At 46.8% G+C, this 13241-nt stretch overlaps 1 protein-coding gene across 4 annotated transcripts in view; it reads left to right on the forward strand.

The window, feature by feature from the left end:
* LOC148323292 (cyclic AMP receptor-like protein A) overlaps window positions 1–13241 on the forward strand; it is an 84318-nt gene that overhangs the window by 62512 nt on the left and 8565 nt on the right. For all 4 annotated transcript variants that reach the window (XM_088315802.1, XM_088315805.1, XM_088315803.1 and 1 more), the window contains one exon: window positions 12973–13120. In XM_088315802.1, the coding sequence (XP_088171928.1) occupies window positions 12973–13120 (148 nt within the window). The remainder of the gene's footprint in view (window positions 1–12972; window positions 13121–13241) is intronic.

Below are 13241 nucleotides of genomic sequence, written 5' to 3' on the forward strand. Positions count from 1 at the left end.
GCCATTGTCATTGTTATCTCCTCACGGTTCCTCTTCTTCGTCGAGTTCAGTGTCAGGTTACGCTCCTTTAATGTCAGGCTATTCGCATAGCTATAACTTATCAACATCCCCGCTATGGAAATGCACGGCTGATTGGGGTTTGTTGTTCAAAACCATACTGTGGTGAGTAAGGATAAGCGCTTTGGCAGGAAGGCAGCGAAAAAAAGCACGCGCTCAGAAAGAAAACGCTTCCCCAATTTAGGTGATTTGTTTTTTTTTCCCCCTTCCCTCCTCCTTTCCTTTTCCGCAAAAGACGAGGCACGAGGCAAGCGCTCTAGTTGCCTGTGAGCGATTGAGGTTACGCTCCTTTCCGCGGGGCGCCTCCGAGCCGACGGATTGGTCCTGGCGGCAGGGGGCTTGAACTGCCGATGTGTCTGCATAACCTTGAGTTCACCCTGTCGCCGCGGGACGCATCCGGCGGCCTCCTCGTTGTCCCTCGATGTTATGTATGTTTTTTTCCCCTTTATGTGCGTGTGTGTGTGTGCGTCTTCGTGTGTGTGTGTCGCCCCACATGTGTTAGCAGGGGTGTTTTGTATGGCCTCAACCCCCCCACCCCCTTTCATCCCCTCACCACCCCGCCGCTCTTTGGAGGAGATCTGATTTCCCTGCTCCAGGCGAGCAGAGAGAACAAGACAGCGCGTACGTGCGTCTGTGCTTTTGCGTGTGCGTGTGTGTGTGTGCGCGCGGGTGTGCTTCGCCTTGTGTGTGTGCACACGCCAGGGCCAGGCAGACCTTCCCCATCTCCGCGCGGCGCTTTGAAAAACGAGGAAGGAAATCTCAGAGCAGCAGTTATTATTCATCCCTCAAAGAGAACGCCGCGGCGGCAGAGGAGGAGGAGGAGGAGGGGAAGGATGGAGGGAGGAAGAAAGGAAGAGAGAGCCTAACAGGAGGGAAGGTGGAGGGAGAGTGTCGGCGGGGGAGGGAGGTGGTAGCGGTGGTCGGGATACATTAACGCTTATCGCGCTGTATTTTGCATCCCAGGATGTGTTCTTTCTCTCTTTCCTCCTCGCTGCTCCCCCTTTTCCGACGCTCCCTTCCTTCCGCCTCTCAGAATAACTTGTGCGGCTTGGCGTACGTTTCATATTTTACACCCTATAACGTTGTCGGTGAGACGAGCGAGCGTCTCAGATGCGGAAATGTCCCGACTTATCTTTGTTTCGCTGTCTGTTTACTTTCATTTGACTGTGTATGATAGAACAACGACAAAAATGGAGTGAACTTTGAAGTATTTTACAGATTTTCTCTGGACATGGTTAGGTACACGCATAACGATTTTTTTTAAACATCTTAGCAATTGGTTTTAATGTGAAAGATCCCACAAGGGTAGGATAAAAATCGCATTAAAAAAAAAAATCTAACTCATTCACTGCCATTGACGGGTATAGACGCCAAAAAGTAAATTAATTTTACCTGGCCTGGTAGCAAAATAATAGTGTCCAGTGTACTTGACATGACGAGCGCGCACACCAATATCTCGCCCAATAAACAGGCATCCCCCTTCTTCAAATCATAATCCTCAAATTTATCCCAGTTATTCTTACGTATGTTAAAATCAGCGGTATTTTCGACGACAACGCTCTCTGAGACGCTTCTCAAATCAAAATTTCATGCAGGTTTTGCAAAGATTAGTTTTGATGAGATGATTTTCTTTGTGAGAGAACAATTTGTCTTCCTTCAGCCAATGACAACTCTGATCCGCAATTATGATTCTAAAGCTCCTTTTCTCAATCACAAAGCACTCAAAGTCAGAATTCGTTATGTTTTACTCTCCGACGTGTGCCATCAACCCCTGACACGTATGCAAGCCTTGAAAACGTCAAAGGTCTGGCAATTTTGGGCTACGTCGCCACCGTAGGATCACAACTCTTGTGAAATGAGGACCCTCTCTATTTATGCTACTGCCTCGAAGGGAATCAAAAAATACATTTGGAGCTGTTAAACATTATAAGTCAATATCACTCTTCTGAGAAAAATGTCGACGTATGTTGCTTTGTCGTGTTGCTCTGGTCTTCCTTCATGTTTCCCAAACTCTTCAAAAGTTTTCAACGATGAGGCTGTGGAGGATGCCAGTAAAGCCAAATTTTCTTCCTGTTTTGCAACAATTAGCCAAGCTTTGATGTTTGCTTTAGTAAGAAAAAGCTTCAGTCGCTGCCACCATACCCAGACAATACGAGGGATTGTTGTCTATTCTGTCGCTTTAGGCCCTCTTTTCAGTCTCGGCATGACTGAGTTTTCTTATCTGTCTTTGTCTGCTTGTTTCTAATAGTTTGACTGCGCATGAATGAATAAAAAAAACTGCTGCGTTCTCTCGTTTTGTCTTCAACTATCCTATTCCCAAATAGTAATTATCAAACTGCGTGTCCATAGAGCGCTTGACAGTTGTTTTTTGGGTTCTTCTTTTGTATTGCAAAGGTGTTTATTCAGAAATGTTTAAAACGTTTTCTCAAAGTGGATGACTTTTAAGAACAAGCTACTCATACTTGGGAGTTTGACCAAATGAGCCCCGATCAGAATGAGATATTGTCGACAGATACGGCAATGCTAAATCGTAAAGCTCCCCCCCCCCAGATTTCCAAATTGGGGGAAAACCTGTTATTTGTTGATTTATATTTTTGATAAAGTTGAAAATCAACTTGCACGACACATCACTATACCAGTTTTATGGTATCATCTTTCTTGGACTGTTTCACGCAATTATCATATTCTCCGCTCGCTTTCAAGCTCCAAATCCAAGCGCAGCGAGTTAATAAGCAACAATGGGCGCGACCATGTTGGGGGGCATATGTTGCCAGTGACGAGTTTGTGATGGCTTTAAGTTCGTATTGAGCGGCGTTGACGGTAACTGCACCGAAGTGTGAATCTTGTATGGTGCTTTCTGCAATTTTACTTTGACATTCGCCAAGCGTTTGCGTGCAGGCTTTGCTCTATTTTTGTCGAAATGGCGCATTTTTAGTTTGATGCTGTTTGGTTGGCTGGCTCAAATATGTACACATTTAAAAGATTTCATTTTGGTGCCGATACTGTATTTGGCTAAAAGATGCCCTGTGCGATATGTTGTCCTCATCACAGCATGGCCCATGCATTTCTATCAAGTTTTCTGACCATGTAATGTTCATAAATTGACGCAATCAACATCCTAGATAATGACAACGATTTCCTTTTAACGGCAAGCGGTGTGGAGTGTGTGCGTTTGTTGTAGCGTGCCGGGTAGCGGTCGGCGTGTAACCAGAGACGAGAGCCCTGTAGCCATTCGTCTCCCGTTGCGCGGCGGCAACGCTCCGCTATTCATCCCCATTTAGCGAGACCGAACTGGCCTGCAGGGTTGAGCGAGGAACACGCAGGGGACCTGGGGGGGAGGCGACTGCGGGGCGGGGTGGTTGCATTTGTCCGTGCCCAGTCTGGACACACAAACACACACGCATTGCAGAATGCGAAAATGCATATATAAGAAGTTGGCGACACGCGGTGATAATTGGTCCGTTGCAAATACGCCAAGGCCATAAACATGCTATATGTATGCTCGATACGTGCGCATGGTGTATGCACGCAGGCACGAGCAGAGACGAGATAGCCTCTGTCACATGCTCGTGGCCACTTTATTTTTTTGTGAGATGCAAGCACACACGCACACACACTGTCCGCTATATACCCCCCCCCTCACCCCCACTCCCACCACCTCCCCGCCGCGCTTTCAGGCACGTCTTTAAATATTCATCACTCTGGCTGCTCTGAGAGTGCCGTAAACGCTGCCTCACACTCCGGGGAATCGCTAAAGCCTACTCTATCATCTGCTCTACCTCCCTCCCTCTCTCTTTCTCTCTCTCTCTCCCTCTCTTTTTCGCTCTTTTTCTCTCGCTCTCACACGTATTGTGGCACGACGTGCGCAAGGCTAAAACTCACGTTCACAAACTCAAGTGGCCAGCCCGTGCTATCGACTGGACACACGTTGGAGTCGCTCGGTGAACGCCATCAACTAATTGGGTGGGACTTCACCGGACGATTGGTGATGTGTTTGAGGAACTAGAGTGTCGCTTCGTTGAGTGCTAGTTACCTGTCTTTGACGCTTCTCAATTTGGACTTGAACCCACTATTTAAAGCGTAGGGGGGTGTTTTGTGGATGATTTATGTCTCCCGGCTCCAACACACCTGATTCAAATGAGCAGCTCATCAGCAAGCTCTGCAGAAGCTGGATATCGATCCTGATCATTTGGAGCAGGGAGATTTATAAAACATCTCGGATACTGGCACTCGCCAACCGGTGTTGCCCACCCCTGATTTAAAGTGTCCAACTTCTGCCGCCATGGGCTAAGGAACCCCGAGGCAATGTACCCTCAATTCTGTTCTAATGGGTTGGAAAACCTGCTGGTAGCAGTGAAGTCCCCTTCTAGGTTCTTTGGCTCCGGGGAGTCGCCGCCTCAATTTGGATTTTAAAATTTTCAACCCAGGTCTACTGGGTTGAAAAATGTGTGCAGGGGGTCCCTCGATGTACAATGGGCCCCTTCACATACGAGGATTTGAGGTTTCAAACGGCAGACATTGAAGTAGTTCGCAGCATAAGAATATGTTGTTACACGGTACAAAAAGGGATGCTCGGTTGCCGTCAATGCCTTAGCATGTTCCACTAAAATCAGAATTTACTCTTTTTTTTCCGAATTAAACCGGCTTTGATGTTTATCTTGGTAAGGAAAGTCTTCCGCCATTGCCGCAATACCCAGACAATGTGGGGGGGTTGTTATAAGATATAGGACACAACCGGTATTGGCTGGAAATTCTGTTCGAGACAGTTTTCTGGTCTCTCTTTGTCTGTTGCCGTTAATGCTGGTGTACAATATTTAAAATCTATTAAAACAAAAAAGTCAAAACCCAGTTTTTCTAATCATCTGTGTTTGTGTTAATTGTAGAATCCTGGTTATTTTTTAGGAGGAATAGCACCGTGTGTGATCTTTTTTTTAAGGTTCCCACTTTGTGTACAACTTGACCACAGATCCTTTTACACCTAGTTAAGAGAAAACTGGCAAATAACTTGGAACATTACAGCGCATGGTGCTGTTCAGTAGATAGCCTTAAATGCAGTCATGCTTCGAGGGAGCTGCTGAAGTCTGGAAACGCACACTGACCTCACTCAGGAGTCAAGAGTTGTCATGTGTTGGAGCAGAAAAGTCCCTTTCATTTAGACGGTTCGGATTGTCTTGTGAAAGCAGCATTGTGGCCAGCACAAGGGCCTTTTTTTTTTTGGAATTTTGAACCGTATGATTCGTCTGGAGTGAAAGAGGCAGGAAAAAAAAAAGGAAGTGAGTCAGCCGAGGAGAAGAGGAAGTGCAATCAGGGTCAGGATGACTGTTTTGGCCGCCTTCAACTCTCCGAAAGGAGGCTTTCAGTCGAGCGGGCGCTCATTGGCGGCTCAGCGGATGTTTGACACCACAAAATACGCTGCCCTGTTTCATGCTCGCCACGGTCCGATTTGTAACGCTAAAACCTCATCTTGACTGATCGGTGTCTCGCAAGCGGCATGGCAAGAGCTGCGTCAGACGAAACCACTGAGAAGCACTCAAATGTTTTGAATTCTCATCATGATTTATCATGGCTGACTGCTGTGTCCCCCCCCCCCACAATCTTTCATTACCATACCTCATGGAAAGGTGTCAAAAAGTGCTCTGGGGTGGTTATTGTTCTTGGGTCCAAAATGAATGAAAAACCGCTTTTATTCCACAATGTATTAAAATCCTCTGTATTTTTATAATGGCATGGATTTTGGTTTCTTCCTTTTGCATAGCTGAGCTGAAGTGACCATTCTGAGTCAACCAATACTGAAAAGCACTCAGAACTAGTTCACGAATGCAAAACCCAACAAACCCAGATTCAAATACAGTTCAAGGACCAACTCCTTGAAGATAAGTGTCAGGAATGGGATGTCTTTGTTGTAACTCGTACATTTCTGGTCACAAGTGGGATGGATGCCTTCGACGTGTGTTTCTGGAAATGCATAATAATACAAAGCAAATTGCGCTGCTTGGTGAAAATGATGCACTCGATGCGGCCACAAAATGAGAACGGGAGAGACGGCCTGATTGGCAGGGTGGGATTTTGCAAGAGATTGCGGCCAAGACTGGGATTTTGCAAGGGATCTGACATCGTGGCGCATATGAAGCGTTTGAATAAGTGAGCGCAGCCTTCGCAATGTTGCCGCGCTCTCGTCGGCTTGACAATTAAAAAAAAGCAGTGATCTCTCTCAAACGACCTTCTGAACGCGTGACAGCGTCCTCGTTGTTGTGCGAGGCTCGCTATTGACACTTTACTTGAGTGTTTGTTGCGTTCTTTCCAAGCAGCAGGAGAAATTCCATTTTAACCAATACGTAATCCGTTAGTTTAGACCAGGTTTCAAATTCAGCTTGAATTCACACCCGGACACTCCAAGCCTGTTTGAAAAGTCAAATATCCAACCCTCCCATTGGTCAGCCAATGCTTAAAAATAGTACAGATCTTTTTTTTTCTTTTACACTATTACATCCTCTGGAAGCCCAATTGATCCAGCTTCAAATTCACTTTGAATGTATTATATTGTGTCTAATGTTGCATTTCTGGAAATGCGGGTTAAAATGGAGCAGACTTGATGGATAACGAGCATTTAATGCATCCACAAAGCGACGACTTGGATCGCTGTTTTGTGAGAAGGGGAGAAGCGGCCGTGTGGGTGGGATTTTGCACGCAGTCTGATGGGCAGGCGAGGGGCTGACATGATCGATGAAGCGCTTCTTCAATAAGCGAGCGAGAGTGGCCTTGGAGACGCCGCCGATTTGACTTCCCGCGAGCCAGCATGCGGTTAAAAGGCGGCGATCGCTCTCAGACGAGTGACCTCCAGTATGTGCGATGCCGTCCTCGTTGTCCGACAGCTGCCAGCCAAGTGTGAGGCACGCTTCAACACACATGCACGCAAACACACACACTTCGCTTCATCTCCTTCTGGGCTTGTACGGCTTTTGAAAACGCAACAGTTTTGCTTTGTATTTGAAATGAAAAATGTTGTCGGAAGTAGGATTCCTTTGTCTGAAGATGTACGTTTTGCATTGTCATCTGGGCAGTACTCTGTCAACCAAAGCTTAATAGATTTTTCCAACTCAGTTTTTCCATCACTGTTTACAACTTTTGCAAAACCAGTAGACCCAGTTTGAGGCTACTTCTGTGTGATGATTGGTGTCGGAAGTGGGGCATCCTTTATGGAATTATGGAAATGCGGGATAAATAGAGCAGAATTGTACAGCTTGATGGAAACATGCGGCGGAATGATTGTTAGATTGGCATGGTGTCAATTTAGGCTAAAAGCGAAGAAGCCAACGGGATTTCGCATAAAATTTGTAGGGCAGGCGAGAGACTGACAAGATCGATGAGGCGTTTCTTGAGTGGCCTTCGAGGCACCGTAGCTTCATTTGACATCCTGTGAGCCAGCGTGCAAGGAAGCAAAAAAAAAAACAAATGAAAACCCGCCATGGCTCTTCAGCGCGCGGCGTCTGACGCGTGCCACACCGTCCTTGTTGTTGTCCGGCACCTGCCAGCCAATCTTGAGGCACGCTTGACTACACACCCACACATGAACACACACACTTCTTTTTTCACCTCTGTCTGCGCCTGTACAAAGTTAGAAAATTCTCTCGACCTGGATTCTCATTTACTTTGCTCTGAAATAGTGTCGGGAATGGGATGCCTTGGTCGGAAGCTGTACGTCGGGCAATGATTTTAAGTGGTGAGATCCGTTTTTTGGTACCCTTGGCCAGTTTTGAAAATCTAGTAGGCTTGGGTTCACATTTGATTTTATTGTACATGAAAATTGGTATCACAAATTGGCTGTCTTAGTCATAAGGCGTATGTTGAAAATGTCCCCATTGTGGGACCAATAAAGGCCATCTTTATTTTTATGTTCCAAGGTTCACAAAAACTAACGAAATAATTGAAAATTGTTAATGAAATAAAAATGTTATGTTTTTTTTCAAGATTTTTCTTTTTGTCTTTATCTGTGTCATTTATTTTATTACTAGAAAATAAGTCAAATTAAGCATTTTCCCCCCAAAATACAAACTTGCTCTAAAAACGGATTAAAACTGATAGAATGGAATTATTAAAAAAAAAATCCCAAACTAAAAATCCCAACAATTCTTTTTAGTACGACCACAAATCCGTTTTTCGGTACTCATTGCAATTTTGGCAGGATTTTGCACGGAATCTAGCGGACAGGCTCGAGGTTGACATGATCGATGAAACACTTCTTCAACAGCCTTCCAGACGCCGTTAATTTGACTTCCTGTACGCCGGTGTGCGATTAAAAAGCGGTGATGGCTCTCAGGCGAGCGACCTCCGGCGCGTGCGACGCCGTCCTCGTTGTCCGACACCTGCCAGCCAAGTGTGAGTCACGCTTGACTGCGCGCGCGCGCACACACACACGCACGTTGACACACATTTCTGCACACATCAGCCTCGCCTGGCATCGCCTGCAGACACGCTTCCCACCACTGCCTCCCTCATTCATCTTTCATTAGCGCGGCGCTCACGGGAGAAACCGGCGCACACGCTCGCACTCTCACACACACACGCGCCTCCCTCCCTCTATCGCGTTTCGCCCGTAATCTCCCGGTTTGTCTCGCTCGTGTCTCGCAATCTGTCTTTTTTGATATCGCTCCTCCCGCGCTGCCTCCTTCTTTTTCTTGTCGCCTCGGCCTCGCTCCGTGCTCTCACCTCCCCCAGGGGCCGCTCAGCGCCATCTCTCTCTCGAGGGCCCCCGTTCCCCTTTCGAAGCCTCGCTCTTGCACGTTCTCACCTCTCTTGTGTTCTTCCCCTTCCACCACCACCACCCCCCGCCCCCCACCACCACCTCGTCCCCCTTCTTCCTGTGCTGCGACGTTTCTCTGACACTCGTCTCCACAACCCCCCGCCGCCGCCGCCCCCCGCCCCCGTCTCGCTCTCTCTCCCTCGATCTTGCTCGCCCGCTCTTTCTTCCTTTCATTTCGCTCTCCCTCGATGGAGGGGAAAGGCTCTTTGCCTCTAATTGCGGCTGTTCCGTTGCCATGGTGCATGTTGCTCGGCGCTGCGCTCGTTTGTGTGTGCGTGTGGAAGTGTGTGCGTGCGCGCGTGCCTGTTCCAGCGCGCGTGTTAATGCGCGTGTGCGCCTGTGTGTGTGTGGCAGGCAGATGATTGCTTGCTGCCAGCTCTCGTTTCCCGGACGCCGATCGCGTTTCTTTGCGGCAGCAGGAGGGGGGGGGGAATGAGATGCCAGAAATAGCCGCCTCACACACGCACACACACACACGCACGCACACACGCTAGTTTGCTCTCACTGCTGTGCTGTTCAGAGAAGCGCACACACAAATGCACATCCATTGCCTTCTCCACCTGACATCCTGAAGCATGTGACCCTCTCACACGCACAGACCTGTTTGTGTGTTTGTGTGTGTGTGTGTGAGTGTTCGTCCTGCAGAGGTTGTGTGGGGACTGCTGATTTATTTCACCTTTAATGGGAAGTGAAATGAATGTGAGCAGCAGCTGCGCCGCTCCTCTTGAGATACAGCGGTTAAGGCTAACCCAGAAAACACGGGGCGCCGCTGCTCTGCTCGCAGCCAGGCCGCCGCCGCTTTCATTAGCCGCCGCGTTAAGACCCTTAAGACTTGACACGGCTGCCCTCGGGTTGGCAGGTCGGATTCGGCTCGCTAGGCCGATTCTCAACCTGTTGCTTACCCCGTGGTGGGTGGTAGGTATTCTCTCTTCTCCCCGTCACAACTTTTTCCAAAAGGTATTTTGGAAGGTAAGTGGCGACAGATTAATAGAAAATAAACCTTCCAACCTTCTGCCGCAAAAGAGGATAAAAGGGGATTATAAGAAGATTTGCGAAGAAATCTACATAATCATCTTCTGCGCTTGTTCACCTGCAATTCTGTCTAGTTTTTTTTTTTTTTGGTGGTTCCAGTCAAAAACGAGAAAACTCAACAAAGAATAAATACGGCTAACCTGGAATACAAAATGTGACTAATGTGACTTTGATTCTCGAATGGCCCGTACAGAGGCTTTTTATTTACCAGTTCATTGCACACCATTCGTCGTAAACCGGGGACCTCCTGGACTGATGTTTCAAATGTCAGCGGCACGTACTACCAGTTACACTTTCTAGTTAATATTTCTCGACCGCATCCGATGGTCAACGCAGGTTTCAATCTTACTTGGATGACGCAAGCCACTTCTGGTCCTTCAATGAGCAGATTTCAAATGATAACGTTTGAGGACGACAGATATATTTAATGCAACATCATTTTTGCAGTTTCAGCCCGAGTGACGCAAATCACCGCTGATGGCTCAATAGTCAAGTAGATTTGTCAACGTATTAGGTGAGGACACACGGATGGAAATGAGAAAAATAAACGCAGGAGGTGGCTGCAATATTATACGCCACAGTTTTCACTTTCTTGGATGAAATACAGGAGACAATCGTTGTCCTCCATTATTTTTTTGGCCTGTCTCATTACGACTTGTGCTGACACTCTTTTGCAGTCATCCTTGACAATTGAAAGTTCTCTGTCTTTAATCTGCTGGATTCATTCTCCTGCGTTGTCATAGCTCTAGATTCTGTAAAGTTTTATATCGCAGTTTCTTTGCCGCCCGCATGCTCCTCCCGGTTAAAATCCTGAAACCTTCATTTACTTCGATGAAGCCGATTAACAGCATCTTTTTTTATGTGTCCCTGTGTCCATAAATGTCTTTCCTTTTTTCCTAGTGCATCGGGTTTTTGAGATCTGTTAATATTTTTGCTTCCATGTTTTAGCTCAGGAAAAGCATTATCAAGAGAAATTTCACCATGCCTTGTAATTTATAGTTATTGCCTTTCAGAAAAAAAAAAATCCACCTGTTTCTTATTGTCATAATTATTCTGAAAATCTAATGTGCAACAGAATGAATGAGGGTAAATTCTGAATTAGCGGCAAAAAAAATCTTGAAACCTCATGAGTTTCTCCCTATTTATGCCCATAGCAGCCAACAATGAAAATGTATTCCTTGCAGCATGAGATTGTTCTCTGATGAGTGCACCCCTGGATGGTGAAGATGGATGGAATATTGCTTGGTTGGTGGATGTCCCGACAATGCTGCAAGGTCGGCAGGGAGGTAGTGGAGTCATGTTTGGAACCGGAATCGTGGTGAGAGAGTTGGTCGGCCCCTTTCACGTCTGCATTTCTCTGCATCACGGGCTGCCAAGGGCGTCTAGGGGAGAGAAACCTGTCCTCGTCTGCCCATCAACCCGATTGCGAAGCTTTGAAGCATCTGGAAGCTAAAGGTCTATGAGGGTGGGAGGCAGTTGACATCCAAACAGCGGCTCTGGGAAGCTATGTGGACATCCTGGAAAGAAATCAAAGGAGAATCTGTCCAAAAACGGAACAAATTCAACAAATGACTATTTTCAGTTCTTTAAAACCGATGAAAGTTATTGAGAGACAAGTTTTTTTTTCATGAGAGAACTAAATGCAAATTATCATAGGGATGCTTGTTTGAAAACATTTACATTATTCACTAACGTGATGACAGACTATAAATATCACATTTTAGATCATTTGGAACAGAATGTATACATTTTATACCTGCTATTTTTGTATTCAAATATGTTTACAATCTGTTTAAAATTGATAGCGAGCGAGTTTGAAACGTATTCTGGCTGATAAATGGGAGTTCACTGTATTTTGGTTACCGCTTGAGCGCGTAATGCAAATAAATATGGAAAAGTGTCAGTGATGAAGAGTCGCTGCAGCGACTCGTAATAGAACTTGTATTGTTTTTCCACGGATGACCAAGCTGGTATATTCCTCCCAGCCGGCATACAGGTGGCTCGGGGTTGACCGCGGCGGCCATTTATTTTCACCCCGCTCACTCTGAAATCACCGTGAGCGCCATACACATTGATTCCCCGGCTAATAGATCAATAAGAAAAACATTAGGGACACACTAACCCTGCGAGGAGGACTAATACCAGGTTAATCCAGGGTCAATCGCTGGCCGGCATCCTTCGACTTTGTTCCAGACGAGGCAAAGCAACCTTGAGCAGGTCGAATCGCGAGCCAATGAGGGAAGAGCCACATGGACGATAGAAACGTGCTGATGGGGAAATGCGTGTGCAACCAAATGAGGAGAGGACGGCGAGGGTTTGGACGGGACGAACGGGAAACGGCGGTTAGGAGAAGGAACGGAGCGCTCCGCCACTTTTCCGCCTCTCGGCTTCTCGCCGCCCTTGTAAAGTGCTGCGTGCTGTCGAAGCGGCAGCCAAGAATGTGTCAGGCCAGACGTCTCGCGCTGCCTAATGGGCTCTTAAACACTGATATAAAGCTCGCCCCCGCTCTTTTTCGCCCTCCCCCGTTTTCCTCCGACTCACCACCCCTCCCTCCCCTTTTTTGCCGCCCGCGACGCTCGCTCTCATTACCTCTCGTTTTCACCCTTCCTTCTCGCTCTGTCACTCACTTGTCGTCTTCCTCGCGCTTCCTACCGGTTGATCTGTCAACCTCATGCTCGCTGCCTTTTCCCTTCCTTTTTTTTTTTACCCTGCTTCTGGCTTCATAGGATCCATCCTTATCTTAACATTTCAGGATGGCTGACTGGAAAACACAAAAAAACACTCTCTTATGTACGTTCATCTTGTTGCTGGGCCTTAGCACTGGACGCTCCAATGTCTGCAGTGGGCTTATTGTTTTTGTATCAATTGGCATATTTTATAGGTATTGTTGGCGAAATAGTATCATGAGTTGATCTGCAATTCTTCTTTTCAGATACGTGGCTCAAAAATGACACAATATTATTTTACGCTATTACTGTGGTGTTTTTTTCAGTATCCGTCACCCAAGGCATGTCAAAATTTGGTGAACCTATATCGCCATGGTAACTCTGATTCAACAACTTCATTTTTTTTTGTTCCGCCAGGCTCCATAATGCCCTCAACCCACTGGAGCCATCGTTCTCCCTCACCCTGTTGCACGTGCTGTCTGCGCCACTACATGGCCTGGCCAACGCCTTCGTCTTTGGTCTGGATCGGGATTGGTGGAGCCTACTGAGCCCAACCGCCATGCAGGTATGCGCCAACCTCATGTTTTAAAGCATAAGGGCCGTATTTTGTTGTTGCTTTGTGTTGTTTTGTCTTAGTTTAACAATCATGGATACCGAAGGAATTAGTTTTCCGGGACATTTTGTTT

This window comes from Idiotropiscis lumnitzeri, chromosome 14 (assembly GCF_059441095.1).
Source record: "Idiotropiscis lumnitzeri isolate Australia: NSW breed Sydney's pygmy pipehorse chromosome 14, RoL_Ilum_1.0, whole genome shotgun sequence".
NCBI lineage: Eukaryota > Metazoa > Chordata > Actinopteri > Syngnathiformes > Syngnathidae > Idiotropiscis > Idiotropiscis lumnitzeri.